General features: G+C 48.6%; 2 protein-coding genes across 2 annotated transcripts in view; one reads left to right on the top strand and one right to left on the bottom strand.

Moving 5' to 3' along the window:
• The first annotated feature begins 165 nt into the window (after positions 1 to 165).
• On the top strand, positions 166 to 14,530 carry aars2 (alanyl-tRNA synthetase 2, mitochondrial (putative)). Its single transcript, XM_031736528.2, has 22 exons — positions 166 to 696; positions 1,018 to 1,206; positions 1,288 to 1,433; positions 1,503 to 1,694; positions 5,662 to 5,806; positions 5,901 to 6,046; positions 6,123 to 6,231; positions 6,323 to 6,361; positions 6,475 to 6,589; positions 6,752 to 6,879; positions 7,023 to 7,161; positions 7,236 to 7,405; positions 7,484 to 7,597; positions 9,549 to 9,689; positions 9,772 to 9,909; positions 9,988 to 10,091; positions 12,015 to 12,123; positions 12,198 to 12,323; positions 12,535 to 12,645; positions 12,832 to 12,915; positions 13,347 to 13,460; positions 13,780 to 14,530. Exons 1-22 carry the CDS (start codon positions 301 to 303, stop codon positions 13,945 to 13,947), a joined length of 3,123 nt encoding a protein of 1,040 aa, XP_031592388.1. The 5' UTR covers positions 166 to 300; the 3' UTR covers positions 13,948 to 14,530.
• Positions 14,042 to 14,551, bottom strand: part of capn2l (calpain 2, (m/II) large subunit, like) — a 30,489-nt gene continuing 29,979 nt past the window's right edge. Inside the window, 1 exon segment of the mRNA XM_039613530.1 lies at positions 14,042 to 14,181. Coding sequence (XP_039469464.1) covers positions 14,158 to 14,181 — 24 coding nt within the window. The 3' untranslated portion in view covers positions 14,042 to 14,157.

Below are 14,551 nucleotides of genomic sequence, written 5' to 3'. Positions count from 1 at the left end.
GTTTAACGGCATGTTTGTGTTGTTATGTGATTGGTTGCTTTTGTTTTACTTGTGTTTATAACACGGAGCGACGTGTCAGTGAGATTCACGCGGGGACAGCAGCTTCTCACCAGGCCGAGGACAAGAGGCGTAAACAGTGAAACAGCAGAAACGTGCTGCTGCGTGACTTTAAAGACAGCTGTACTCTGTCTGCAGTACAAGTACTCAGTTACTCTCCTACGGGTACCCGTGACGTCACCTTTCTCTCTGGAGTTCGGTGATTAGCTGATGTTCTGCAGGAGAACCTGAGCTCAGCTGTGTATGATGTCACGCTGCGGTTCCACTTTGACACCAGCAGGTGGCGGCGCAGCTCTGACGGTTTTACACCCTCACGAGAAGAAGAAACAGCTGGCAGTGCGCATGCGTCTCTTGGCAGCTTGCAGTCCTTACGGTACCGGTTCGGCTCGGCTCGCTGTGATCCGGATGATGAGGCTGCTCCTGCGGAGGCTCCGGCCGCTCAGCGGGACGCCGGGCTTCCTCTCCGCCGCCTCAGAGCGCTCCTTCAGCGTCTCACCGCCGCCGCTGCCCGCCGCCCGGGTCCGGAGCGCCTTCGTGGAGTTTTTCCGGGACAAACACGGACACCTGCCGGTCCCGTCCTCCCCGGTCCGGCCCAGAGGAGACCCGAGCCTGCTGTTCGTCAACGCCGGCATGAACCAGGTCAGTACAGACCCGACCCGGTCCGGGGGTACCGGGAGATTTCAAAATAAGAGCCTGTCAGAGGTCAGAGGCTGACTGCGGATCGATTAGACTTTATTGATGTTTCGTTTATTGAATATTTTAGTCCAGATCAACAACAGCTGTCACACCTGTGCAGGTAAACACAGATGGAGGGGGAGGAAGTGGGTCTGCGTATATGTCCTTCTGTGTGTGTGATGTTTTGTGTGCGCGCGCGCGCGCGTGAGAAGCACTTTTAAAAAAAACAAAAACCTTGATTTAACCAATCAGAGCCTTCTCTCCACCTTTGTGTGGCGCTCACAGTTCAAGCCCATCTTCCTGGGCACAGCGGACCCTCGTAGCGAGATGGCGTCGTACCGCCGCGTGGTCAACAGCCAAAAATGCGTCCGAGCCGGCGGCAAACACAACGACCTGGATGACGTAGGCCGGGACGGCTACCACCACACCTTCTTTGAGATGCTGGGAAACTGGTCGTTTGGAGACTATTTCAAGGTGGGTCCACTTCCTGTTTTCTTTAAGGTGGGAGTTTGCTTCCTGTTTAAAAGAGGCTCACTCTGCTCTGTGTGTACTCAGGAGGAAGCGTGTCGGATGGCATGGAGCCTCCTCACAGAGCATTACGGGATACCTGCTGACAGGCTGTATGTCTCTTATTTTGGCGGTGATGCAGCAGCGGGGTTGCCAGCTGATGAGGATACACGGAACATCTGGCTGGAGATCGGGTAGGTGCACATCTGTCTGCAGCTGGGGCCGCACTGCTACAGGTCAGCTGACCCTTGCTGTCCCCTCAGGGTCCCCACCCACCGTCTGCTGCCATTCGGACTCAAGGACAACTTTTGGGAGATGGGGGACACGGGGCCCTGTGGTCCCTGCACCGAGATCCACTACGACCACGTCGGCGGGCGAGAGGTGGCGGCGCTCGTCAATGCTGACAGCCCAGAGGTGGTGGAGATCTGGAACCTGGTCTTCATGCAGTACAACAGGTACATGACTCACCTAGACCTTTTAATCTGCCAGAGACCACTTTAGTCCACATGAGACTACCTTAGTCATAAGATAGTTTCAAAGTTTAAAAGGGAACAAATTGATATTGCGTTTCTACAAGAAATGCATCTATCAAAGGAGGAACACGAGAAGTGGAAGAGAATGGGATTCAAAAATATTTATTATGCCTCACATAGATCTGGGAAAAAAAGAAGAGTGACCATCCTGATACCGAACAAGGTTGGTTTTGAGTTTACTGGAGAAAATAAAGATAAAGAGGGAAGATTTGTGTTGGTGAAAGGGAAAATGGAACAGGAAGACGTCACGCTGTGTAATATATATGCACCCCCTGGTAGTAGTACAGGGTTCTTTAAGGAGACATTCAGTCTTATTGCCGCAGAAAGTGTTGGAACATGTATATGTGCGGGAGATTTCAATTTACTTCTCCATCCAAAATGGGATACAACTAGCCGAGACCGGAGGGGAACTAAATTAGAGAAACAAGTAAAAACAATGTTATCTGAGTTGGGGCTTATAGATATATGGAGATATTTACACAAAAATGAACGCAAATTTACATTTTATTCAGCGAGACATGATATGCACTCGAGGATTGATTATTTTTTACTTTTAGTAAAGATCTCCACAGTGAAGGATTGTATAATAGGACAGAGATTTATCTGATCATTCAGGATTAACTATGAAGATTGGGTTTAAAAGCTAGCCCCAAAACACCTTATGGGGGCTTAACACAGGTCTGTTAAATAATGACTCGTTTAAAAGAGAAATGGGACAGGAGTTAAAAACATATTTAGAACTCAATGACAATGGAACAGTTAATCCTACAATTTTATGGGATGCGGCTAAGGCATACCTTAGGGGTAAAATTATTGCAAAATGTGCAGTCCTAAAGAAGGTGAGAGAAAGCTGTCAGATTTGCAGGAAAATTTGGGAAAATTGGACCAACTGCACGCCGTTACAAGGTGCCCCCGGGTATTGGAGCAGATGAGGCCAGTTAAACAGGAGATCCACAAAATTTTAAGTGAGGAAATTGAGAAAAAATTAAAATATAATAGACAACGGTGTTATGAGGCAGGACCCAAAGCTGCTAGGCTATTATCATGGAGACTCAGGAGGCAACAACAGGAGAACACTATTCATAAAGTTCGAAATTTAAAAACAAATAAGATAACTAATAAACTCGAAGAAATTCAGAGAGCATTTGAAGAATATTACGCTGAGCTATACACACAACCGGATAAAGCAGATGAGCATAAGATTCAGAATTTCTTATCCAGCTTAGATCTACCATTTATAGGTAAGCAGCAGAATGAAAAACTCGTCAGAGAAATATCAGCAGAAGAAATTAACACTGGGATCTCAAAACTCAAGACTTTCAAAGCTCCAGGATGTGATGGATTCCCACCAGAGTGGTATAGGCAGATGAGGGAACCCTTAATCCCACTATCAACTACACTCTGGGTGGGGGGGGCGCGCCCTCCATCGTGGCGGGAGGCGTATATCTCTGTCATACCAAAAGCAGGGAAGGATAAAACTGACCCCAGAGGTTATAGACTTATTAGCGTGTTAAATATAGGCTATAAACTATTTGCCGCGATTTTGGCTAAGAGGTTAACTACATTGATGCCCACGCTGATTGAGGAGGATCAAACAGGCTTCAATGGTATCAGACAAACACATGATAATATCAGAAGGGCCATTCATATTATTGACCAGATACTTAAAGGGAAAACTGGAACAGTTCTCATTGGGCTTGATGCAGAAAAGCCATACGATACGGTCGGGTGGGAATTTCTGTTTCATGTGTTGAAGAGATTTGGGCTATGTGACAGGTTTATTCAATGTATAAGAATGATTTATATGTCTCCAACAGCGAGGATCAAAGTTAACGTCAGCCTCTCAAATCGGATAACACTACAACGTGGCTGTAGGCAGGGCTGCCCGCTGAGCCCGCTGCTCTTTAACCTTTTCATTGAACCGTTGGCTCAATGCATCAGGGAAGAGACTCGATTGGAGGGGTTACAACAGGGAGCGTGGAAAATAAAATTTGCTTGTATGCAGGCGAGGTGCTGGTAGCGCTAGGAAACCCGGAAGAGGGAATCCCTCTGCTTATGGAGATGCTGGAAGAATATGGCAGACTGTCTGGTTATAGACTAAACATTCAAAAACTCAAATCTTGACATTCTTTTTTAACCCCTCAAGACAATTGGTAGCTAAATATAGATTCGGATGGCATCAATCCCAAATGGAGTACTTGGGGATCCTGCTGACAAAAGACCTTGCATTGTTATATGAAGTTAATTATTATCGGGTGAACAAGAAGATATATGAAGATCTGGAGAGGTGGGGTTTGCTCCACCTCGATCTGGGCAGCAGAGTTAGAGCGATAAAGATAAATATCCTCCCAAAGCTGCTATATATGGGATATGCATTGCTCAAGATTCACATGGGGAAATAAAAGGCAGAGAGTGAGATATGCAACATTGCAGCTGCCTGGTGAGTGGGGGGGCATGGCCCTACCGTGCTTTGAGGATTACTATCTGGCAGCCCAGATCAGACCTCTAGTGTACTGGTGTAACTAAGTATGAGGCAAAATGGAAGGACATTGAGCTTTCCTTGATGGATTTCCCAATACAGTCTGTTCTGGGGTCTCTTGAGAGTTTGCCACAGGCGTATCAGATGCAAAATTTCTGTGTAAGTTTTTCCCTGAAAAAATGGGCAGATGTGATTAAATTTTTTGTCTTAATAGGGAAATAGGGTTGCTGGCATGGCCAGCGTATCTCCCGCGCTTCCTTCCAGCATTGTTAGACCATAAATTTAGGGAGTGGTCCAGGCATGGAATCACTGCAATCTGTAAGATAGTTAAGCATGGGGAGCTGATAAATTTTGAGGACGTGTCAGATTTACGAGATCGGCAGGGAAGATTTTTATCGTTACCTACAGGTTCGGAGCTTCTTCCGGAAGGAAGTTAGAATGCCTGACGCAGATGTTAGTGGGGTGATCCAAATATTTATGGATGCTTATGGTGAGAACATTATAAGAGGCACTATAGGCAAAGTGTACAGAAGTTTTATAGCTATGAAAAAGACCTCAACAAGATATGTCAGTCATCGATTATATAAAGCACCTTGAGGCATAAATTCTTTAACATTCATCACACCAAAGCAGAAATCCAAAATAAGTGGTTCAGGCGCTTCATGCTGGAGGGAGTGCGGGGAGGTCGCTGCAGGTTGCTTCCATGTCTTCTGGTCATGCCCTAAACTGAAGACCTTTTGGGAGGAGATTAAACAAATGGTGTTGGATGTGCTGGAAGTAACACTGGACTTCTCCTTTAGTACCATGTACCTTGGGAATATCCCTGAGGATATAAATAAAAGAGACTCATACTTACTGAAAATAATTATGGTTGCATGCAAAAAGGCAATTACTAAATGTTGGTTGCAGACAAGCCCCCCCACACGGAAGCTGGTCATAGACATTAACATAATCCATCATATGGAACTGATTACCTTCTCACTGCGGCTGCAGAAGGAGAAAGGAGAGAGACTTTGGGAAAGATGGGATCGTTATACGTTAAAAGACTAGAAACTGATACCTGTGTGATGCAGAGGAATAGCCGTGATTTTGTTTGAATGGAACATGCACCTGTGTAATGTGTAATATGTGTAAGTAAAACAAGGCGATGTGTATTTTGGACTATGTGAACAAATGTGAATGTGTTGGTTTCCCTTGCCCTCTTTAGTTCTGTATGTAAAATAAGATGAAAATCAATAAAGAGAAAGTATATTTAAAAAAAAGAGACTACCTTAGTCTACATTTAGTTCACTAAATGTCCATGTTGAGTTACTTTAGTCCATGTTGAGTTACTTTAGTCCATGTTGAGTTACTTTAGTCCATGTGTAGAGCACTTCCTTTGTCTTGAATCTTGGTCCCATCCCGTCTCAGGGAGCTGGACCACAGTCTGCGGCTGCTGCCCCAGGTCAGCGTGGATACTGGGATGGGTCTGGAGAGACTGGTGAGCGTCCTGCAGGGCAAAACCTCCAACTATGACACGGACCTGTTCACACCGCTGCTGCACGCCATCCACCAGGTATGCCGCCACACACAAGCGCACACAAGTGCACACACAGGTTACAATGTGTCCTGCACAGGTTGTCATGGTGACACGTGTGCCATGTCCTCAGAGGTCGGGGGTGGAGCCGTATAGGGGGAGGATGGGGGCGGTGGATGTTGGTCAGGTGGATCTGGCCTACAGAGTCGTGGCTGACCACATCCGGACATTATCGGTGTGCATCGCTGATGGAGTTTGCCCGGGCATGTCAGGAGCCGAGTGAGTCACCTACCAATCAGCTGTCAGCGTGATGCCAGAGGCAGGAATCTTATGTTTACCTGTGTGTGGGTGTCAGGTTGGTGCTGAGGAGGATTTTACGGCGGGCGGTTCGGTTCTGTGTCGAGGTCCTTCGTGCTCCCCAGGGAACGCTCGCCAGCCTGGTTCCCACCGTCGCTGACCTGCTGGTAAAACGCTATCCCATAATGCCTCTGAACTGACATTATTTTGCATTTGCACAGTAAAGGCTGTTTTATTGATTACCTGGTTTCTTGCCAGGGTAACATTTATCCAGAGCTGCACCAGGAGACAGACCGGGTGAGTTTGTATTATGACCTCTGACCTCTTGGCTCCTCACTTTGAGTCAGATCATTAAAGTTGGGCCACATGATATAACAGGATATTGTCATCAGATGGTGTTTGTCTTTCAGATTGTGGACATCATCAACGAGAACGAGGCTCACTTCCTGTCGTCTCTGCGGCAGGGCAGCAGGCTGATCGAGCGCACGCTCAGCAGGAAGGACTACAAACGTGGAGTCTTTCCCGGTCAGTCCAGGTCCAGACTCTGACCACCTGAACACACCTGAGTTAATCAGGATGTTAATGAAGCCTTTAATTAACAGTCTGAGGTTGGCGATGGCCTGAGCCGAGCCCACCTGTTGGGCTCAGGTGTTCATGCCTGGCTAATCATTTCCTTTCTTCTGGCAGCCTCAGTGGCTTGGTCTCTCCACCGGGACCTGGGCTTCCCTCTGGACCTGGTGGACCTGATCCTGGAGGAGAGGGGGGTCCGTGTAGACCGCCAGGAGCTGGACCGCCTAATTGCCGAGAACCAGAAGGTGGGGCTTAATTCACCCGTCTTAATCTGGAAACAGTGAGGGCTTTTACTGTGAAGGACGGAGAAGGCTGCTTTTAGTCTGAAAAGACAACGGTTTTCATTGGCTACTGGAAGCAGATCCACACACCTGTCTGTGTGTCTCAGGTGGCTTTAGAGCTGCAGGCAGGTGACCGTGCCCAGGTGACGCTGGACGTCCTCAGTCTGACGGCGCTGCAGCGTCTTGGCGTTCCTCACACCGACGACAGCCTCAAATATGACTACCACCTGGCCGAGGGTCGATATGGTATGTTCCACCTGCACAGGTAACACACCTGAGCCTCGGTGGTCAGCTAATGATGTCCACGTCCTTCCTCCCAGTGTTCCCACCGTGCCATGCAACAGTTCTTGCACTCTACGACGGGCAGGGTTTGGTGTCGGAGGTCTCTGAGGGTCAGCGCTGCAGCGTCATACTGGACCGTACCTGCTTCTATGCCGAGCAGGGGGGGCAGTCACATGACCAGGGCTACTTTACCCTGGACGAGCTGCAGGTCAGAAGGCACCTCCCTCAGTGCATCGTGAGAAACATTTTTGTGTCCCTATGACTCCACCGCTTTCCTTTCTCTCAGGACGTGCTCTTTCCTGTGGAGGCGGTGGTCCGGGCGGGGGGCTACGTGGTCCATTGGGTCACCGCGGCCGACAACCTGAAGACCGGCGACCAGCTCCAGCTGCACCTGGATCAGGTAAACAGCTGGGTTCAGTTGAGATTTAAAGGGACAGTTCACTAAAACTGGGTTCCCCATCCCCCTCAGGCAGGGTGGCCCACCGAGGGCCACGTCAGCATAACGGTTGGCCTCAAAGGGCCAGAGTAACAGTGTGTGCACAGACCAGCGCTCCCACACACGTCCGAACACGAGCAGCATGAAGTTGGAGCTGTGGCATCAAAGTCCTCGATTGCAGCTTCGATTGCTCTCAGGCCGCTGTTGCTCTGAAGCTCAGTTAATTTGGTCTGAAGGTGAAACAACAATGGAAAAACCAGCAGCACGAAAAGTTCAGCAGCAAAAAACCTTGACTACTCAACAGCGATGGAGACGCTACGGCTAGCAGCCGCAAGCCGGACCAACCAGGAAACACAGGTGGAGCTGAAAGCGTGTTGACAGATGTCTGTGAAGGTTCTCAGTCATCCAGGTCATCGTAGTCTAAGGAGCTTGGAAAGAAAAGCGTCTGGACTTCTTTAAGTTGCTTGAAGACGTTTCACCTCTCATCCGAGAAGCTTCTTCAGTTCTAGGGTCAAATGGTGAGTCCCAGATTTAAACCCTGTGGGAGTGTCCCCCCAAAGAGGGACAAAAGGACCCCCTGATGACCCTCTACTGGCGCCCGATGGAAGTGACCTCACAGGTGGGCTGTTGAACGTGACAGTTATATCAGATTGGATGGACGGAGCTTGTCGATTACAGATGTTCTTAGACGACGCTCGGTGAAACCCTTGGCTAACAAAGAGCACCCTGAATTTTATTTAAACAAATTCCTGCTAAATTTAAAGCATTTAAAGAAGTCTGAACAGTGAATGAGTTTTTCAGATTAAATGACTGAATATCGATTAAAACGAGACAGTTCATCACATTTGGAGATCTCTGATTTCTCATCTTTCCAAAAAGTTCTCATCAGGTCAAAATAAAAAATCTCAAGTGTTAACGAACAACATGACCATAATCACAGAGCCGTGTCGCTGAGCGCCCCCTTGTGGCTGACCTTATAAAACCAACGACGTGGTTGCTGCAGGTGGTTTTTAATGACAGAGAAGCTGCAGCCTCATTATGTCATTCATGTTAAAATAAATAAAGTTCGGTGGAAAAAAGTCTCTGCTGACTTTATCAAACTGATGCACACGAGCGTGAGCGTAACGTAAAATCAAATGAACCAACAGAACCAGCGTGACTAAAGAACCTGGGGGGGGGTCATCTGAACGGAGAATCTCGGGCTCGCTTCGTTACATTTGTTGAGCCGCCTGTTTGTACACGTGTTGGCTTTAAAGCATCTGTCACCTCTGTGTCAGCGTCCACAGTTTGATATCAGTGACATGGCTGCGGCGGCTCTTGGCGCCGCAGTGTGGTCGACTGTATCCAGCTCCACGTGTTGTTCCAGAAAGTTCGCAGCATAAAAACAGCTGATCACTCAGGCGCTCATTTCAATCTGAGGAATTCATTGTTGAGTCGATCTCTCTTTAAGTCTTTTACTTTAGGAGGAAGACAAACATATTTGAGCACATTAGACATGCACACACTTTTATTCACATGTGGACCCGATGCTTTGGACAAACGGTTGATAGCTCCAAAGTCGGGCTGGGATCATCTGCCAGCTCATCACATCTAACCTTCACTTTAATCAGATGACAATTCTGTGACCATGATGAACAAAAGTGGTGAGAATCCTCGAATTCCTCCATCAACCTCAAATCCTGGACGAGGGAAACAGATTGATTCCCTGTGACGCTGACACGAGGCACCGCCTCCTCCAGAATTGCCTTGGGTCTGGTGGCGACTCCGTCACCTCCACCTGTGCTGATCTCACTCTTTACTGTCGGCGCTGTGTCGTGTAGCCGTGTTCAGTTTCTTTGGTGCTGCCTTTCTTCTCACCTTGTAAGAGTGTTTCTTGTTTCCTTTGCTGACTTCCTGTTTCCTGTCGGGATTCCAGGTGCACAGGCTGTCCTGCATGGTTAAACACACGGCCACGCACATCCTGAACTTCGCCCTGAGGAAGGTTCTGGGCGCTTCGGTGCAGCAGCGAGGCTCGCACGTGTCGGCCGATCGCCTTCGCTTTGACTTCAGCGTAAAGGTCAGGCCGCCGTTTGTGAGCCCGACGATGGCGGCGTGGTGCAGATCGCGCAGGTTCTGATGCGTCTGTGTGTTGTCCTCAGGGCTCTCTGACCGTGTCACAGCTGCAGCAGGTGGAAAGGTGCATTAATGACATCATCTCAGCCAATCAGATCGTTCACAGTCAGGAGCTTCCCCTCCAGAGAGCTCGTGGCATCAGCGGCCTGAGGACGGTGGACGAGGTGAGCTCAGGCTTCGCATTTTGGGTCACCTGCTGTCTCACCTGCTGTCTCACCTGCCACCGTCACCTGTTTCTGCAGGTGTATCCTGATCCTGTTCGGGTCGTGTCAGTGGAGGTGCCGGTCACCGAGCTGCTGGACGAACGGTCAGAGAGACAGACGTCTGTGGAGCTCTGCTGTGGAACGTGAGTCTGTGCTCACCTGGACTCACACAGACACACACGCACACACAGACACGCACACACCGACACACACTAAGGTCAGTGAATCCCAGGAAGGCGGCAGGTCCTGATGGAATACATGGAAAGGTTCTCAGAGCATGTGCTGACGAACTGACCGGAGTCTTCACTAAAATCTTCAACCTTTCCTTGTCATTAAACACCGTCCCGCCCTGCCTCAAAACCTCCACCATCATCCCCATCGCCAAAAAGACAGCTGTGGACAGCCCAAATGATTACAGGCCTGTTGCACTTACGCCTGTAGTGATGAAGTGCTTTGAGAGACTGGTCTGTCAGCACATCAGGGCCGGTCTGCCTCCCACTCTGGACCCCCACCAATTTGCCTACAGGACAAATCGATCCACCGAGGATGCTATCACCATAGCGCTCCACACTGCGCTGAGTCACCTGGAGCACAGAGGAAGCTATGTGAGAATGCTCTTCCTGGACTTCAGCTCAGCATTTAATCACATCATCCCGGAGATCCTGGTCCAGAAACTGTCTCACCTGGGACTCTCCACCCCCATCTGCCTCTGGATCAAGGACTTCCTGACAAACAGACCACAGTCTGTCAGACTCGGCCCCCACCTGTCCAGCACCATCACACTCAGCACCGGGTCTCCACAAGGATGTGTTCTGAGTCCCCTCCTGTTTACGCTCTACACATCCGACTGCTCCCCTACCCATCTCTCAAACACCATCATAAAGTTTGCGGATGACACCACAGTGGTTGGACTCATCTCAAGGGGGGATGAGTCGGACTACAGAGATGAGGTCAACAGACTGACTGAGTGGTGTTCAGTTAACAACCTCCAACTGAACACCACGAAAACTAAAGAACTTATCTTGGACTTCAGGAAGGGCAGAGCAGACCCGGCCCCACTTTACATTCACGGGAGCTGTGTGGAGAGGGTACACTCCATGAGGTTTCTGGGCGTGCAGATCTCTGATGATCTCTCCTGGACTGCAAATACCACTGCGGTGGTAAAAAAGGCCCAGCAGCGTCTCCACTTTCTGAGAGTGCTCAGGAGGAACAACCTGGAGGAGAGGCTGCTGGTGACATTCTACAGAGCCACCATAGAGAGCATCCTAACGTGCGGCATAACAACATGGTATGCAGGGTGCTCAGCTGCAGACAGGAAAGCACTGCAGAGGGTCATCAACACAGCCCAGAAGATCACTGGCTGCTCTCTGCCCAGCCTGGAGGTCATTGCAAACTCTCGGTACCTCAGCAGAGCTGGCAATATCATCAAGGACCATTCTCACCCCAGCAATCAGCTGTTTGAACTATTACCATCAGGCAGACGGTACAGGTCACATAAAACCAGGACAAACAGATTCAGGGATAGCTTCTTTCCCAGAGCTATCACCGTAGTAAATAAGCACAAAAACAATTGAACCTGCTTAACTACACCATACTGTCACTGTCATTATATTAATGCTGCTATCCTGTATATATATCGTACTTACTATTGTTTGAGTGCTTACGATTGTTTTATTGTACTTTTTATATTTTACATTTATATTTATTATTGCATTTTGCACCAAGGGAGTGGCACTCCAATTTTGTTGTACCCTGTACAATGACAATAAAGGCTATTCTATTCTATTCTATTCTATTCACACACACGCAGACACACACGCACACACAGACACACACAGACACACACGCACACACGTCGATCAGTTTAAAACGAGGTGAACATGCTTTAAATAAGAAACCAGGGGATGATGTCACAGCAGCCATTCCATCTTGTATTTAGTTATATTACAGTTGCCATTAGCCAGAATAATCAGATGTCGTGTGATCTGTCATTGTTTGAGAGGTTAAGTTTAACTAGCAGGTGTAAACGTGTCACCTGGTGCTCTGCCGGCCGTCTCTGTGTTCAGTCACCTGCTGCAGACTGGCGCCATCGAGGACCTGGTGATCGTCTCTGAGAAGCAGCTGGTGAAAGGAATCAGTCGGATCGTTGCCGTGACGGGACAAGAAGCGGCACGGGTCAGTGAAGTCATGACATAATGATCAGGTGGAATAAAATGTGGCGTAGCTCTTTTAACACTCTGCACTCTCAGGCTCGGGAGGCGGGGCATGTTTTATCTCAGGACGTCGACTCGCTGTCAGCCAGACTTGGAGGCTCCGCCCCCTCCGGCCTGGACACCGCCCAGTGCTTTTCCAAGGAGGTTGGCGTCCTCTCAGATGTAAGTATGATGACGTGTCAGTCAGAGAGGCCATGCCCCTAATCCAAACGTTATAGAGTTTAAACGGGTGAGTTATAATCAGCAGAGGAAATATTATCTATAGACACCCAAACAGTTTGTGTATGAGGCTGTGGACTGACGCAGGAACAGCACGTGTCCCAGCTTCCTGTGTGAGCCTCTGTGCACTTTGACCCTGTGCTGTGTCTCCCAGGCTGTGGATAACACCCCCATCCCACAGTGGCAGCGCAGAGAGCTGCAGAGTCGACTCCGCGCTCTGCAGAGGACGAGCAACACCGCCGTCAGGAAACTGGAGACCAGAGAGGTGAGCACGCCCTGAGACGCACGCAGGGCTAATTAGTCAGAGCTGATTACACCCCCACCCATTGGTGCACTGCTGATGATGTCATTAAACCCAGGTGATTTACGTGTGATCCACCTGACTGTGTGATGGGGGACAGTTTGAGTGTGTGGCTGCTTTGACACTCTTTTCCCATCATGCTTTTCTCAGGCGGCAGTGCAAGCTCAGGCCCTGCTGGAGAAACACGGAAGGACGGAGCTGCTGGTGGACTTGGTGGAGACCAACTCTCTGTCAGTACGTACACGTAGAGTCAGACTGTTCCTAATGAAGCGTCACACACTTTATATTCCTGCTTTTAATCCCTGTTCAGTTTGATTCATGCAGCACAAACTCACACAAGTTGCCTCAAAAAGCGCCCTACCACTTGGTGACAGTGGGAACGAAGAACGTTTAATTCAATTCAATTTGTTTATGCAGCACCAACAACAGTCGCCTCAAGGTGCTTTATATTGTAAGGTAGACCCTACAATAATACATAGAGAGAAAAACCCAACAATCATATGACCCCCTATGAGCAAGCACTTTGGCGACAGTAGGAAGGAAAAACTCCCTTTTAACAGGAAGAAACCTCCGGCAGAACCAGGCTCAGGGAGGGGCTGCCCCACCCTGAGCCTGGTTCTGCCGGATCACTAAGGTTCTGCTCTGATGTGGTTCTAATGTTTCAGGTTCTGATGAAGACGGTGAACCAGCTGAGCTCCGCTGCTCCTCTCAGTCATGTGATGCTGCTCTCTCACCAGAGGCATTCTGGCAAGGTTTTGTGTGCCTGTCAGGTTCCCAAGGTAACTACCATTAAGCAGTCAGGCTCCGCCCACTGTGATGTTTGTCTTAAATGTGAGGCTTAACAGGATGTGACATCAAAAAAGCCGTTCTTATTTACAATTAAAGGTCTAAGTGAAATTCTGATCTCCGAATTAACAAACTCAAACTTGACTTTTTTGATTCCAGAAGAGAGTTAAATGCTCAGTCAGTTACCGTGGTAACAGTGCTCTATTGATGGTGGCTTTCTATCACTAAAACACGGTGAACATTCTCAGAACTGATTGGACAATGTCTGATCAGGAAAAGGAAGCGTCTAATTGACCACCCCTTCCTCTGCAGGTCTCGCCGTCCCTCGTCGCTTCTGATTGGGCAGTGGCCGTGTGTCGTCACCTCGACGGGAGTGCCGGGGGCTCAGAGGTGGTTGCCAAGGGAACAGGAAACAGCAATGACATCACCGAGGCTCTGAGGTGGGCCAAGGCGTTCGCCTCCCAGAGAATGCAGCGATGATGTCATAAAGAGAGCCTCTTCTCATTGGATGATAGGCTAAGGCGAACTTTCTGAACACATGAAGTTTGATTTCAAAGAGGACAGACAGCCATGCTCTCGTTATTCTCTTTATTGTGAAAGGTTACATCATGAAACACTCAGCTAATCACAGCACAGGGAGTATAAACCAATCAGAAACCAGCACGTTCATCACCTGGCGTTTCGAGGACCTCAGAGCAGCGACACGTTGAGCCACTGCAAAGACACAAACACAGGTGTTAAATCATGTGACCAAACACACCTAAATCTGTTCAAAGGTGATTCCTCACCAAGTCTGGGCTTTCAAAATAAAAGCCTGCCAGGGGTGACAGCTCAGCTTAGAAACCAAACGTTTAATTTCCTGAATAAAGCTACGACCCGTCCAACGCATAGACTGATTATAAACGAGAAACCAGCAGCTTCACATTCACCTGAACTTCCTTCTGTTAACAGGAAGTGAACATGTAGACTTTCTAAATAATAGTCTCAGCAGCTTTAAAGGTGTCCTGCAGAGATGCTGTTTCTTTGTTTTGGGTTTGAATATTAATAAAAACTTTGTTCACTGTTTTGTCATTTTATTACACTT

The sequence above is a fragment of the Oreochromis aureus genome, linkage group 6 (assembly GCF_013358895.1).
Source record: "Oreochromis aureus strain Israel breed Guangdong linkage group 6, ZZ_aureus, whole genome shotgun sequence".
NCBI classification, from domain to species: Eukaryota; Metazoa; Chordata; class Actinopteri; order Cichliformes; family Cichlidae; genus Oreochromis; species Oreochromis aureus.
This window is presented reverse-complemented; position numbering and strand designations above follow the sequence as displayed.